General features: G+C 28.2%; 1 protein-coding gene across 2 annotated transcripts in view; it reads left to right on the forward strand.

Annotated features, from left to right (window-relative positions):
- LOC145291994 (uncharacterized) overlaps window positions 1–13,580 on the forward strand; it is a 115,381-nt gene that overhangs the window by 48,957 nt on the left and 52,844 nt on the right. For both annotated transcript variants that reach the window (XM_080137970.1, XM_080137971.1), the window contains exons 15-23: window positions 2,117–2,190; window positions 3,397–3,577; window positions 3,736–3,840; window positions 5,675–5,830; window positions 6,770–6,860; window positions 9,481–9,641; window positions 10,858–11,040; window positions 11,583–11,785; window positions 13,187–13,292. In XM_080137970.1, coding sequence (XP_079994096.1) covers window positions 2,117–2,190; window positions 3,397–3,577; window positions 3,736–3,840; window positions 5,675–5,830; window positions 6,770–6,860; window positions 9,481–9,641; window positions 10,858–11,040; window positions 11,583–11,785; window positions 13,187–13,292 — 1,260 coding nt within the window. The remainder of the gene's footprint in view (window positions 1–2,116; window positions 2,191–3,396; window positions 3,578–3,735; window positions 3,841–5,674; window positions 5,831–6,769; window positions 6,861–9,480; window positions 9,642–10,857; window positions 11,041–11,582; window positions 11,786–13,186; window positions 13,293–13,580) is intronic.

The raw sequence follows: 13,580 nt of genomic DNA on the forward strand, positions 1-13,580 counted from the left end.
ATTGTAGTAAATTTCACATCTTTTACAACTTTGAAAATTTTGGTCGTGGTTGAAATTTGGATGGAATTTCAACTTCCTATTTTTACAAATTTGATGTAAGGATCTGATTCTCTTTGCAAGTAAGAAAATTTATGCCTGGTCAGATAGTTATAAACGTTTTCATGGCATAACTTAGAGAACATATAAAGTGTGCTTGGGAAACATGTCATACCAATACCAACAAGAAACATTGGTTCCACAGCATATTGTACTATCCATTACGTTATTTCTAATTAAAATCAATGGGATTTGAAAAAAAAAAAAACACTATTCGTTGATTTCTCTATTACTTGTTCATCACCAAACATACCAACTATAGAAGGACAAATGTCACACTACCTCAATGAAATAGACAATTAAATTTATTAAAATGGATTTAAACTATCCAAAAGCAAAACCACATGCATCCATTTATGCAAGAGACAAAAATACCACCTTGACCCATAGCTCAAACTAGATGGACAACTAATACCAGTAATACAGCATACCAAACTTTTAGGAATCATTTTTGACAATAAACTAAACTTTGAGGTGCACATTAGCAACTTGAAACAAATATTTAAAAGCAATAAACATCATAAAAATAATATCTGGGAGGCAGATTAAACTAGAATGTTTGAAATATACCATACACACATCAAATCCAAACTGAACTAGTTGTATACAGCTCCACTTGCAAATCTTTAAAAAAAAATTATTAACCATACAAGATCAAAGTTTGAGACTTAGCCAATGAAAAAGCCTGTGAACCACCTTCCCATTTAAGATGGGGAAAACTAGCTATACAATACACAATAAAACTGCAAAGCAATCCAAAAAACTCAACATATGAGATGATCTTCAATCCCCAATTCATACTTTTCTTTTCAGTCAAACCAAAAAAAATATACCCTCTTTCGGACACAGAATTAAGGAAACAATATCCCAAATCATTCAAAAACCAGACAATATAGCCACACAAAAAACAAATAACAGACTACCATGGATATTGAATATGCCAAATATTGACCTAACACTTATCAATTTCAAGAAAAACAATTTAATAAGTTGGAGCAACAATAGAGAACTCTTGAGAAAATATCAAAGACACAGAGATATACACGGATGGATCCAAAACAATGAATCGAATAGGCATAGCCTATACAAATGGGCAAAGCCAATGCCAAATATGACTGCCCAACGATGCAGATGAATTAGAAGCCATTAAAATGGCACTCAAATTCATCAAAGACAACAACGAACAAAAATTCATTATATATACACTCGTTATTCTATTTCATGGCCTTTGAAGGAAAGCCAAACACTTTCATCATAGAAATAACACAAGAATACAGTGAAATAACTGCAAATGGTAAAATAATTGTAATAGCCTGGGTACCAAGCCATATTAGCATCCAAACCATCAAAACAAAAAATCTAAATCCCATAAACAGACTTAAAAAAAAAAATATTAAAGGAAAAAAGGTGGCAAGAAGAGTGGAATAGATGCACCAAGAACAAATTAAACCAAAAACAGGAATGAAAGGGAGAGATCGTACTAAACAGAGTATAAATTGGGCATACAAAACTAACCCATTCTTACTGGATCAAAGCTAAATACACTTTGCAACCAACAAATAACAGTAAGAAAATATTTTAGAACGACAAATATCGGTGAAATGTTCCCCAAGCAAATTATACAATACTTGAAAGATGGAACTGTTCAAACTTCTCTAAACCAAACAAATAAACAAAATCCCAACAAATTAACACCAAGCCAACTGTATAACAAACATAAAGCAGAACTAGACAAATCAACATGCATATAATACCATACTGGCATTAAATAACTCTTCAATGGTTGATATGCCAAAAAGTGCAAATAATCAATCCATGACATAACTTCGGGAATATTTCATACAATATGAAGAAATAAAGTCCAGATAATACCTTGGTATATCCAAGATAAAGACAACAATTGGAAATCTATAATAGAATTGTCCAAATACTATGGACATTTTTATTTTTGTAAAATTAATGAATTTTTTTAATTCTTTGTGTGTCTATCAGAATATTTAAAATCTTTACTTTTTCTCAGGGTACACCTGCTTTATTTCTGACTGAACTTCTCCTCACTCCTTCCATATTTGAAGAGGGAATTTCTCAAGAGAAGTGAGTAATAAAAATATTATTTTTAATTTTTCTTTGAATATTTTTTTATGATTTATCATTATTTTAATTTACATGTTTTCTTTGAACTATTGCATTTATATTTCTACTACATTTTGGTGGATCTGACTTCCAATCATAAGTTGTATTCATGCCAATATTTTTTTTTTTTTTTTAATTTTTTTTTTTTTATTTAAATACAATCCTTAAATACAGTTTCCTATTTTTAAATCTGTTTTGACATCTGTTTAATGAATCAACATTCATTGCATTTATTAAATTGTCACAATGGATCTTTGCATAAATATGAAAGCAGCCATTCAATTGTATCACACACTATTCATACAATTGCATAAGCGTTCATATAAAATATGCCTCCTACTAATCAGTTCATCTTAGCATATAATATACCATCAACATGTAACAATAATAAACAATAGTATTATTTAAGCAGTTTGGAATAAATTAACAATATTCCTGGCCAAATTATTTAACTATATCGATATTGAAGGCACTAATCCAAATAAAAATGATTTGAAAATGTCTAATAATTATCTACTATTTTATAAAAGGAACTTTTTCTGTGAATTCGTTCGTTATAGACTTGAAAACTGCTGGGTTGCACATAAGGTACCTTCATAAGAAATTTCATAAAAATTGGCCCAGCCACTTTTGAGTCCATATTGAACAAACTCGCATACAGACATGCACAAACACACAGTCCCCTTTTAAATAATAGAGATGGAGATATGATAGCTATTGTAAACTGAACCTTGAGTAACAAGAAATAGTAATAATGTTGGTAATTTCATGCCATTAGAAGAATTCATAAGTTTACGTTTCATGTGTTTTAATTGGAAAACGGCTAAAAATAAACTTTCATTTAATTCTTGATAGCTGCTTAAAATCATTTCTAAGTTTGAGTTCAAATCTGAGCAGATCCCTCATGCCCTTGTTTTGTGAAACGTATGAAACCACCCTTTCTAAACTTGTTAAATGAATCGTTTATAACGGGTATTATTTCAGCATGATGCAATCGAAGACGTGTTAATATTGTAAGACAACCAAATAAGTCGATTTGTTGGAAACTAAATCATATTGGCTTTAGGTTAAAATATGATAAATTTAAGGCTTGAAATATTGTAGTGATTTAGTTTTTGATTCCTTTTTAATTAATAAAATTTTTTTAATTTTTTTTTCTCTCTTCAGTTACATGACTTTGTTTGGGAACTTAATTGAAATGGGCATGTCTAATCCTTCTGGCGCCCTTGAATTCTGCCAGGCTGTCATGCAAGTCTTGGATCGTCATGCTGGTTTTGCTCAGCATCCTGACCAGTTATTTAAATTGTGGTTAGTCATTGCAACCCCCCTGCTGGAACATATCACAAAGGTAACCATTTACATCTCATCATTATAATTATGCATGAACAGTTTTTTTTTTTTTTACATGGTTTTCATTTATATTAATTCAATTACTAAATTTATTTCTCTAAGAAATCCTTATTACTTGGTGATAATTATTTTGAGGCTTTATTCCTTATTCAACAGACACGTGAAGTTAACCAAGGAGATGCTCTAGAACATAACTTTGCATCACTTTACCAGACACTGTTTTTCCCTGTTAAATGGCTGTTTGGAACAAATTTATCACAGGTCAGTTTTTTTTTCTCTTTATCCAAATTGTAATACTGTTTTTTTATGTTGGTTAAAATTCTTTTTAGCTGACACGGTTTTAATTTGTTGTAATATATACATCTATCAGATTTTGTATAAAGTTGCTAAATTATTTTATCAAAAGCTTTTGTAACATAGCTATTAATACAAGTCAACTGCATTCCACGTCTAGAAAATACCTTTTACCGTTGATCTATGCTTGGCTAGCATGAACATTCTACATACTTTTCATGTGTGTCATGACCTAAAAGTGTATCTGCTTATGAGGTCACAATTTTGAAGCCTTGTGTAAAGTAGGGTATGACTACTCCCAGGGAGACTCTGGGCTACAGTAGAGATAACTGCCAGAGCCTCAGCTATAATTTAGGATTTAATTTGGGGATAAAATGATTTAACATTGGTTGATATTCTAACAAACAACTAGTCATGTGATCTTAGCTATGTGTACAGGCTTCATAAATAATAAAATTCTTTTATAATGGTTATAAATTTTAATATGAGAATATAAACTCTGATAAAAGGTTTAACATTTGATCCTGAATACTAAACTGATTGTCCTAATACTTTTTTTAGACTCTAAAATTAGCTATGATTTTTATTTGCAATTTCCCTAGAAGTATGGATAAAATTGCAACTACTATTCAATTCTATTCAGTGAATCGTTTGAGGAGTATTGTTTCTTGATTAAATGATCCAAAAATGTGTCTTATAAAAACAAATCGTGAAAATCATTAATCTCAAGTTTGTAAAGAAATATAGTTTCAACTTAGTTTGTTTGTCCTGTTTATTATTAAATGCCCCCCCCCTCAATTGTGATGAAAACTCTTGAATGACAAAGCATTAAATTCAGCTGTTAAACAATCTAAAGTTGGCACTTCAGATTTTTTTTCCTGTGATTCTCATGGATAGCTCTACTCTTGAAGAAAAATCTACTTTGAAACTTCTTGGTTTTTCTTTTTCATTTTAAATCTTTATTAGATCCATTGCTCTTTTAGCTTCTTATGAAGTAGGTTCTTTATCGTTCTAAACACTTTCTCACCTGAAGCTATTTTCTATTGCTACAAATCTACTATTGAACCAGGCATGGAGTATTGTCGTCACATTTGAACTGGTGAATCTCTGTCCTATTTGAGAGTTCTTGATAAGATGCAAAAATGTATTTGCAATTTAAATGATCTTGCTCTCTCTCACAGATGTAATATTGCTATTCTGCCTTTTCTATAAATACTATTATGGTATGTGTTCTTCAGAATTGTCTCTTCTCTGCTTCTTTTGTTCCAGCTCGTTTGGCTCGTTGGTCTAGTAATCTTCATCAATTTGCTGTTTTAATATCTCATTGTAATACAGCTTTCTATTACAGTAGCTTCTTTCCAAGGATTGCAAACTTGTGGAACTTTCTTTTACTGACTCTTAACCTTGTTCGTTTTAAGACTAAAGTCAATAGGCCTCTCTTGTCTCTTCAAAATTGATCTTTTGTTCTTTTTAGCTCTTTACATTAAGTGGCTTCACACCTTGTCTGGAACAATTTTCATAAAAGAAAAAAAAAAAAACAGTTTTTAAGCAAAAATAAATTTTAATTAGAAATAAGCCTAATTAAATTTGAATAAAAAAAATGTATGAGAAGAGTATTTGTTCCATCAAAAATGAATACATGAAATGTAAAAACATTTCTCAACATTTTTATAACAATAAAATTTGTTTGCATTCATTCAATTATTTACTTTACCAATTTCTGTGAAATTTATGTTATATGATTGATATTTTTGTACAACAGTTAAAATGCTTTACCTTTTTTGCATGTTCTATTTTAAAGGGAAACATAAAGAGCTTATTGAAGATGTGGCGCAATATCTATCGTACATTTGTATACCTGGCTGCCCTTGTTGTGAATGCATCTACCAATATAACGTGTGAACATCTCAGTCACTTAATTCTTGAAGAATTATCAAGAGGGGACAAACATTTAGAGGTAAATTGCACATTTTTTTTTTTTTTTTTTAATTTTAAGAAGCAGATTTAGAATCCGTCAGTGGTTGTTTGCCTTAAGAGCTGCTGGAAGATGTTAAGCTTTCGTCAATATTATTTAATATTAGCAGTTACAAGGAAATGTTTTTTTTCCACAAGTTTTTTAATGATTAAGTTGATTTTATCTTGGAGACTTTTTAAAAAAAGAAGAAAAAAAGGAAGCTTTTTTTTTTTTTTTTTTTTATTTAACAAGACAAAGCAAAAAATATGGCATTAAATCAGTTTGATTTTTAAAGTTTGACAACCTTGAATTTGATATTTGATTCTGACTAGCCAATTGTTTATGTAAGTCATAGGTCTTATGTTAACGGTAAAAATTTTAAATTCGAAAAAGTTTGGAGCTCAGTAAGCAAAACAAAAATGTAAATAAAAATTCCCAGGCAACGCTGAGTAGGTACAACTTGTGCAACATAATATATCAGAACAAGAAATTATTTAAATGTTAGATGGGGGGTGGGGCTGTAATAAATCCAGGTTTTCCTTATTTATAAAATTTTTGAAGGAGGTTCTACTTTTACTTATTTTTATTATTCATAATTAGTTTGCACTTGTGTAACCTTTGAAACTTTACACATCTATTTTATCATCCATCCATTGCAAGGATGGAACATTCAAATTGTTTGTAGTTATTTCACTGATATTATAGTTTTTTTTTTTTTTTTTTTTTTTAAGATGTTTTTAAAAGTATAAAAGAATAAATTTTATTACTTGTAAAGGTTTGTTGTTTCTGATATTTCTGTATTGTTACAGGGTTTTCTTATCCTCAGTTAAATATAGGCCACATGTTTTTTTTGTTTTTTTTTTTTTTTTTACCCCCACCCAATCTTCCAAATTTGTATGCTGAAAACTTGTTTATTAAACTTGTTTTCTCAATTTTTTGCAGGATTTTGTATTTTTGGATTGTTTGATTCAGTTGTGTGAAGTTCTGCTGTCCTGTGTCAATTTTTCTTCTAATGTTGGAAATTCGCCTTTTGGTAAGTGTGTGTAATATATAATCAGTAATTTTATTTATTACTAGTTATCTTAACCTGTGCTGTGCAGAAGTATTTATACTTTAATGTTTTTGTATTGCTCATGAAGTGACATAAAGTTAAATTTTAAATGTTTAGAAAGTGTTACTCTGACATAAAACTTGCATCACATAATTATCACCAAATTTCTTTTTAATTTTTAAATTTTATAGTTAGTACGTATTTGAGTATCCATAGTTTACATACAGTGTAGATGAAATTTATGCACCTTTTGAAATATTTGAACTCAGTGATTCTGGTTGTAATAAGAAAATAATCACAACTAAACTGGTAAAACGTAAAACTAGATCCTTAAAAAAAAAAAAATTGCAAATGAAAGCTTTCTTTTCCATAACACAAGCTGATGTTATTAAATGTCAAAATAATTTTTTATATAGTTTTTGTTTATTGGCCTTTTCTCAGAATTGGAATATGGTAAAAATCTCGTTTTATATAATAGTGGGATGTGCCCATCCTTTCCAGGTCCTAAAATATAATTAAATATATTTTAATTCATGCAGATTTTGTATTTGTTAACAGTCAATTCTCTATTGAATTATATATATATATATATATATATATATATATATATATATATATATATATATATAATTTAAAGGAGATTAGAATAATAGTCTAAAGAGCTAAGTGTATTTTAATGTAATAGTGAAATTACTAGTTTAATTAAAATACAGGAAATGCTCGTTGTAATTTAGATATATAATAAGCTCGATAGTTAAATGTCCTAGAGCTAATTCAATATTAAGTAATGTGATTTATAATTTAAAAATTTTTAAAATTTTTAAAATTTAAAAATCAAAATTTAATTAAATTAAAAATCAGTTTCATAAGAAGTTCATAAATTAAGTTAAACCAATTACCGCCCTTAGACTCGTAAATCAAATAATAAATAAAGCCATGACAATTATCTCCCCTTAAAAACTTGCAAAATAAATACTCTCTCTCTATAGATATTAACTGTAGCGTCTTTAAATCAAAATACGCTAACGGAAACAATTTACTGCACGAGCGTCGCCCTTTTAAAATTCATCATTCAATAAAATAAAAAGCTATAGCAAACATCTAAATGACTACTTTAAATACAGTTCCTGATTTCAAAAAAAGAAAAACCAAAAGGTAATTATATATATCTATATATTTTTAAATCAAATTTATTATGTAAATTCAAAAAAAATATATATTTTTTCTACTCATTTCTATCTCTAACCTATACCAATTTTCTTATTAATTTTCTTATTAATTTTCTTATAAATTTTAAATCCAAACCTTTTACTTCAATTTTTCAGATTCATCTGCCTTACTTTTAATGCTAGGTTTATTTTTGGTGTCTTTTCAATTCAATAGAAATCCTCCTAAATTTGCTGATGAGGAGACCGTGCTTACCAAAAAAACTATGTATAATTGTTCTACGTGACTTCATGTATACCACAAATAAAAAGCACGGATTTCCGAAACGATTGTACAGATAATTGACTTTGTTGTTGTTCCTTCTTATGAAACTGATTTTTAATTTAATTAAATTTTGATTTTTAAATTTAAAAAATTTTTAAATTATAAATCACATTACTTATATATATATATATATATATATATATATATATATATATATATATATATATATATTGAATAGAATTTAAAGATAAATTCGAAATGATAAAATCATTTTTATTTACTTTGTTGGTGTTTCATTCCAATATTTTGCTAAAAAAATTAGCTTCATCAGGGTTTTGGGTCCAGTCCGATTTTTTTTTTTTTTTTTTATGAAGAGGAGGAAATCTTTGGAGAAGAAAAATTTAAATGTACGTGCTGTCAGTTATTTTAACGTATGCGTTGCCCCAGCTCCGGGCATGAATATGGAGTGAAAAGTAATTACACACTTTAGAAGACATTTATTTTGATTTCTAATTTATCTTTAAATTCTATTCTTCTAAAGTGTGTAATTATTTTTCGCTTCGTATTCATGCCCGGAGCTGGGGCGACACACACATTAAAATAACTGACAGCATGTACATTTAAATTTTTCTTCTCCTCATAACAACAAAATGAAGAAAAAAAATACGGACTGGACCTAAAGCCCTGATGAAGTTAATTTTTTAGCGAAATATTGGAATGAAACGCCAACAAAGTAAATAAAAATGATTTTATCATTTCATGAGATTTAAAGCTTTCGGAAAATAGGTAAAAAAGATTTAATATTAAATAACTTCAAAAAATGAATCGAATTTGGTCATGCGCAGAAAAAAGTAAAAATGTTGGCAAGTTGAAATGAACAGTTTTCATTTCAACTTGCTAACATGTCTGCACATTATTCATCTATTAAACAAAGATTTTTCTTGTTATAAACCATCTTTAGTATATGATTATTATTTCCTATTAATTTAAGTGTTATATGACCAGTAGTTTAGGAGTTTAGCAGTTAAATATTTATGCACAGACAAACACACACATACATTTACTGTTTTATTTATATAGGTAGAAGATAGATTGTAAGGTCTAAAACCAAAAATTGTTTTAATTTTCAATTTTTTTACTAATTTTCAACCTCCATGTTAATTTATTTCAGCTCTCAGCAGTCCTGGAAAATGGGGTGGGAAACGAAAGCAGAAACCATTAAAGAATTTACATTCCTTTGTCATTTTACTGCGCAAAGTGATGTTAACTTTTCAAGAACATCTCAAAGTCATGACAGAAAACAACAGCAGCATCTGTACTCCTGAAAAGCAGGTGATTTTTTTTATATATATACATCTACACATACATATTGTAATTTGAAATCATAAACTTGAACAAAATATTTTCATAGCACTAGACATTGAATTTGTGAATTGTAGTCAGCTAATGTACTTAACTTTTTGTGTAGTGCTACCGGAAGGAGTGACAAGACAAATCAGTTCCTTTCACTTTTATTGTTCTTCAGTATTTTTACTGTTAAATGATTTATTGAATAAAACAGAAGATTTCAATAATTTCATTTGTTATTTTGATTTCAATAATTTTATTTTTATACTTTTGTAAACATTTATTATATAAATTCAAAAAAAAAACTTATGAAAAAAATTTTTGAATTTAATATTTTTTTATATAATTTCATAAATATTTATAAAATTTAAAATAAAAACTTATTTCTTTTAATTTTATTAAAAATGCAAATAATGAATTCTTATTTTTATCTGTATGATTTTAATTTTTATTGTATATTTTTCAATAGTGTCCTTTCTATTTTATTTCAATAAATCACTTCACAATAGAAATACTGAAGAGCAAGCAATAAAAGTGAAGGAACTGATTTGCCTTGTCACCATTTCCAGTAGCGTTATTTCAGAAGCTGACTATAAGCCATTATTAGTTCTTTCAATTTTTATTTTTCAAAGATGATTATCTCAAATTATATATTGTTCAATGAGGAAGCATAAAAACTCACATTTTCAAATAAAATTTCTAACTATAATGTAATCTTATTCAGAATCTTGTAAAACGGGTCAATTTTGATAATTTGTTAACTATTTAAATTAAAGTTTCCTTTGTTTAAACTTTGTAACCTTAAAATTGGTAGTTTATAACTTTGCCAATATTGAGGTCACATAATTTGCTGTATACAAAAGATTATGGTTCATTTATTTCTAAGTATATTTCATTGGTTAATTTTAGTCGTGATTAAATTCAAGTAGATATAGGAACAATAAATTTCTTCTCCCTGCATGTTTTAGTACGACTCTTGTGGTTTTTCTATCTCTAGTTATATCGACAGTTTCAATTAGTTTCTCTCTCTGCACTCCTATTGTTTTCATTCTCCATCTATGTAGCTATATCGGCAGGTAGTAGGTAGTAGATGCTGAGCATGAAATTTTAGTTGAATGCCTACTAAGACAATAATGTACCAAAGTATTAATATATTGATTGTAACTTTACTAATGCCTTTTGTTTTGTTTATATATTTCAGTCATCTGCTAGTCAATCTACTGCTAAGTGTCTTATTGGTGTATTGTCGTCATTATTTACTGGTATTACTACAACTGTAAGTTATGTGGTACCAGTTTTAGAAAAGTGTGCAGAACCAGTTAGCGGATTGTTTGCTTTATCTAAAGCCAACACAAAGATATATCCTGTCAGTTTCCTTCCGAAAGTAAGTTTCAAAATTCAATGTATGCATTTGTACTTAATTTTATTTTGTTATTTTTTACTTGTAATTAAAAATAATTGCCTATTGGCTGCTATAGACACGTATGAAGACACTAATGTGCAGATAATTTATAAAGCATACTTGATAGAATTAGTTTAAATTTTCTTTTCTATGAAAAAAAAATATATTTGTTAAATTCTTTGCTTAAACTCTTTTCATAATTAACTACACAATCATTAAATTTTGTTTGTACACAGCTGGTGGGTGTATGTTGATATTTGAACAAAATTCAAATTCGTTTCTATTCTTTTACAGTTTTTTTTAATTATTTCATTATTGCAAATAAGTATTAAAAATTCTACTTTTATTCCCTTAATCATGCACGTTTATTTATTTTTTACTAAAAGCTGATTTTTTTTTTTTGCTCTTTCACTATTAACTAAGATTTTCTTTTCACACTCTTATTAATTGATCTGTCAAACTTTGTGTGTTAACATTTTAATTTTATTTGAATAATCTTAAACAGTAAATTTTTATTTTTACAGCTCGATAAGCTGTGGCAAGACATTATTTATTGTAGTCAAAATGTCTACACAGGAATGTATGATACTGACTTCCTGTTAACCCTCAGCCCATTGCTTGAAGTCAATTTCCTGCACAATCGACGTATGATTAAACAACAGACTGTTCAATTTTGGAATGCCACTTTCGGTCAGTCTCCGTCTCTGGTCTATCCAGAACCGTTACGGTATGTAATTTTCCTTATTCCTCATTCGTGTAATTATTTTTAATGGCAGTGTGATTTTGAAATGGCTACATTTGCAGACTGAAATCTACTCCTGAAAGCAAATTTGATCTGTTACTCTGTTACTGTTGGACTAAGTTTGAACCTACAGTTTCTGATGTAATAAGAAATTAGAATGGAAATGTAAGGGAGATAACTCCATTTAAAAAAAAAAAAGACATATTTTGAATTTTTATTAACTTCAGAATTGACAAAAATTTTAATTTTGTGCAATTTATCTGATTTTAATTTTTGTTCAACACTTATAGAACAAAAAAGTTTTTGTTTTACATATTGTTACCTCATACATAGTATTATCTGCAGGAATACTTGACCTTTTTTGCCTTAACCACCACAAAAGTCCCATTAAATTAACCTTGTTTTGTACATTCAACAATATTTCTTTTCGTATGTGAGCATGAACTTTCATTTAAAACGTGGAATGGCCGACCTATTCAAATAAGACAGACAATGAGGGGAGGTTTTGTCATGATTTTGCCATTGCTGTACTTTATCTTTAAGAATTAAAAAAAAAAAAAAAAAAAAAAAAAAAAAAAAATTTCAATATTATTTTAAATGTTTTCGAAAGTTTGTTTTTGTTTGTAAAAAAAAGGGGGGGGTAACTCAATTCGTTAAAATTTCAAAAACTAATGAAAGTTGTTTACTTAATTTGAATAAAAAGAAATTTAAATAGGTTTTTCTAAGTTAACAAAGATGTTTTCTAAAATTTAAATTGCCTTGTTAGTTTTTGTAAAAATAAAATTATTCATAATATTCAATTTCGCCCAATTTCCTTCAACTTTGAGTAAAATCACAACTTGTGTTCAAATGCCTATTAACATTTAAAAGTGCGCTTAATAATTCATTTATATGAAATTCTTTTGCTTTTAATGTCCTAGACAATTAGTCTGACAGCTTGGATCATTTTTGAAGTAGAGGATGACTTTGGTTTTATTAAGTCTAAATGTTTTTTTTTTTTTTTTTTTTTATTGGAGACAGGGTTAACTTATTGCTAATAACCTGGGGTATGTTTATCGGGGGTTATACTAACATGACTGCATGACCATTTTCTCTTTATCAGTGTGAACATCTCTTGTGCACTGGCTTTTCAATCCCTTCCAACCTTGTCTGATTTTCCTAGAGTGAGAGGAAGGCAAATAACTTAGAAACTTGTATAAAAAAATTCTAATAAAAATGATTAAATCTCAGATTTTCACTGAAAGTCAATTGAATTATATAAATGTGTCTCCCACTCACATGCACACTTGTCGCCCCCACCCCCTTACTTTCCGTTTCCTTTTAAATGTAAAGTTCTGCTCGTTTTGATAATAATTTAAAAATTTTGTATTTCATCTTTTTTTTTAGTGTTGTTCTTAGCAAAGTTAAAGTAAAGGTAATGATTATGTTGCCCAGCTGGATTAGTTCAGAAATTCAAATAATTGAAGAAACGCCCACAAGCCAATTCAGTGAGGTAAATATGAATTGCTGTCTTTATCTCTCTACGTATATATAAATAAGCTAAATTTGACATCGTTTGTTGCTTCCTTTTTCCTTATGATAAAAAAATAAAAACAAACCATAACCTACAACCAAACTCCTGGAATAATTTGTGCATATCATTTAAGTTTAAAATTAAAAAAATATTTTTTCTGAAGAAGTTCTTCTGTTTTAGAAAATAACTCCCATTTACTAAAAATAAAAGAAGCATTGCCGAAATAGTTTACAAAATTGAAACACACTTTAACAAAAATAATTACAC

The sequence above is a fragment of the Euprymna scolopes genome, chromosome 13 (assembly GCF_053919585.1).
Source record: "Euprymna scolopes isolate OS-2025 chromosome 13, ASM5391958v1, whole genome shotgun sequence".
NCBI lineage: Eukaryota > Metazoa > Mollusca > Cephalopoda > Sepiida > Sepiolidae > Euprymna > Euprymna scolopes.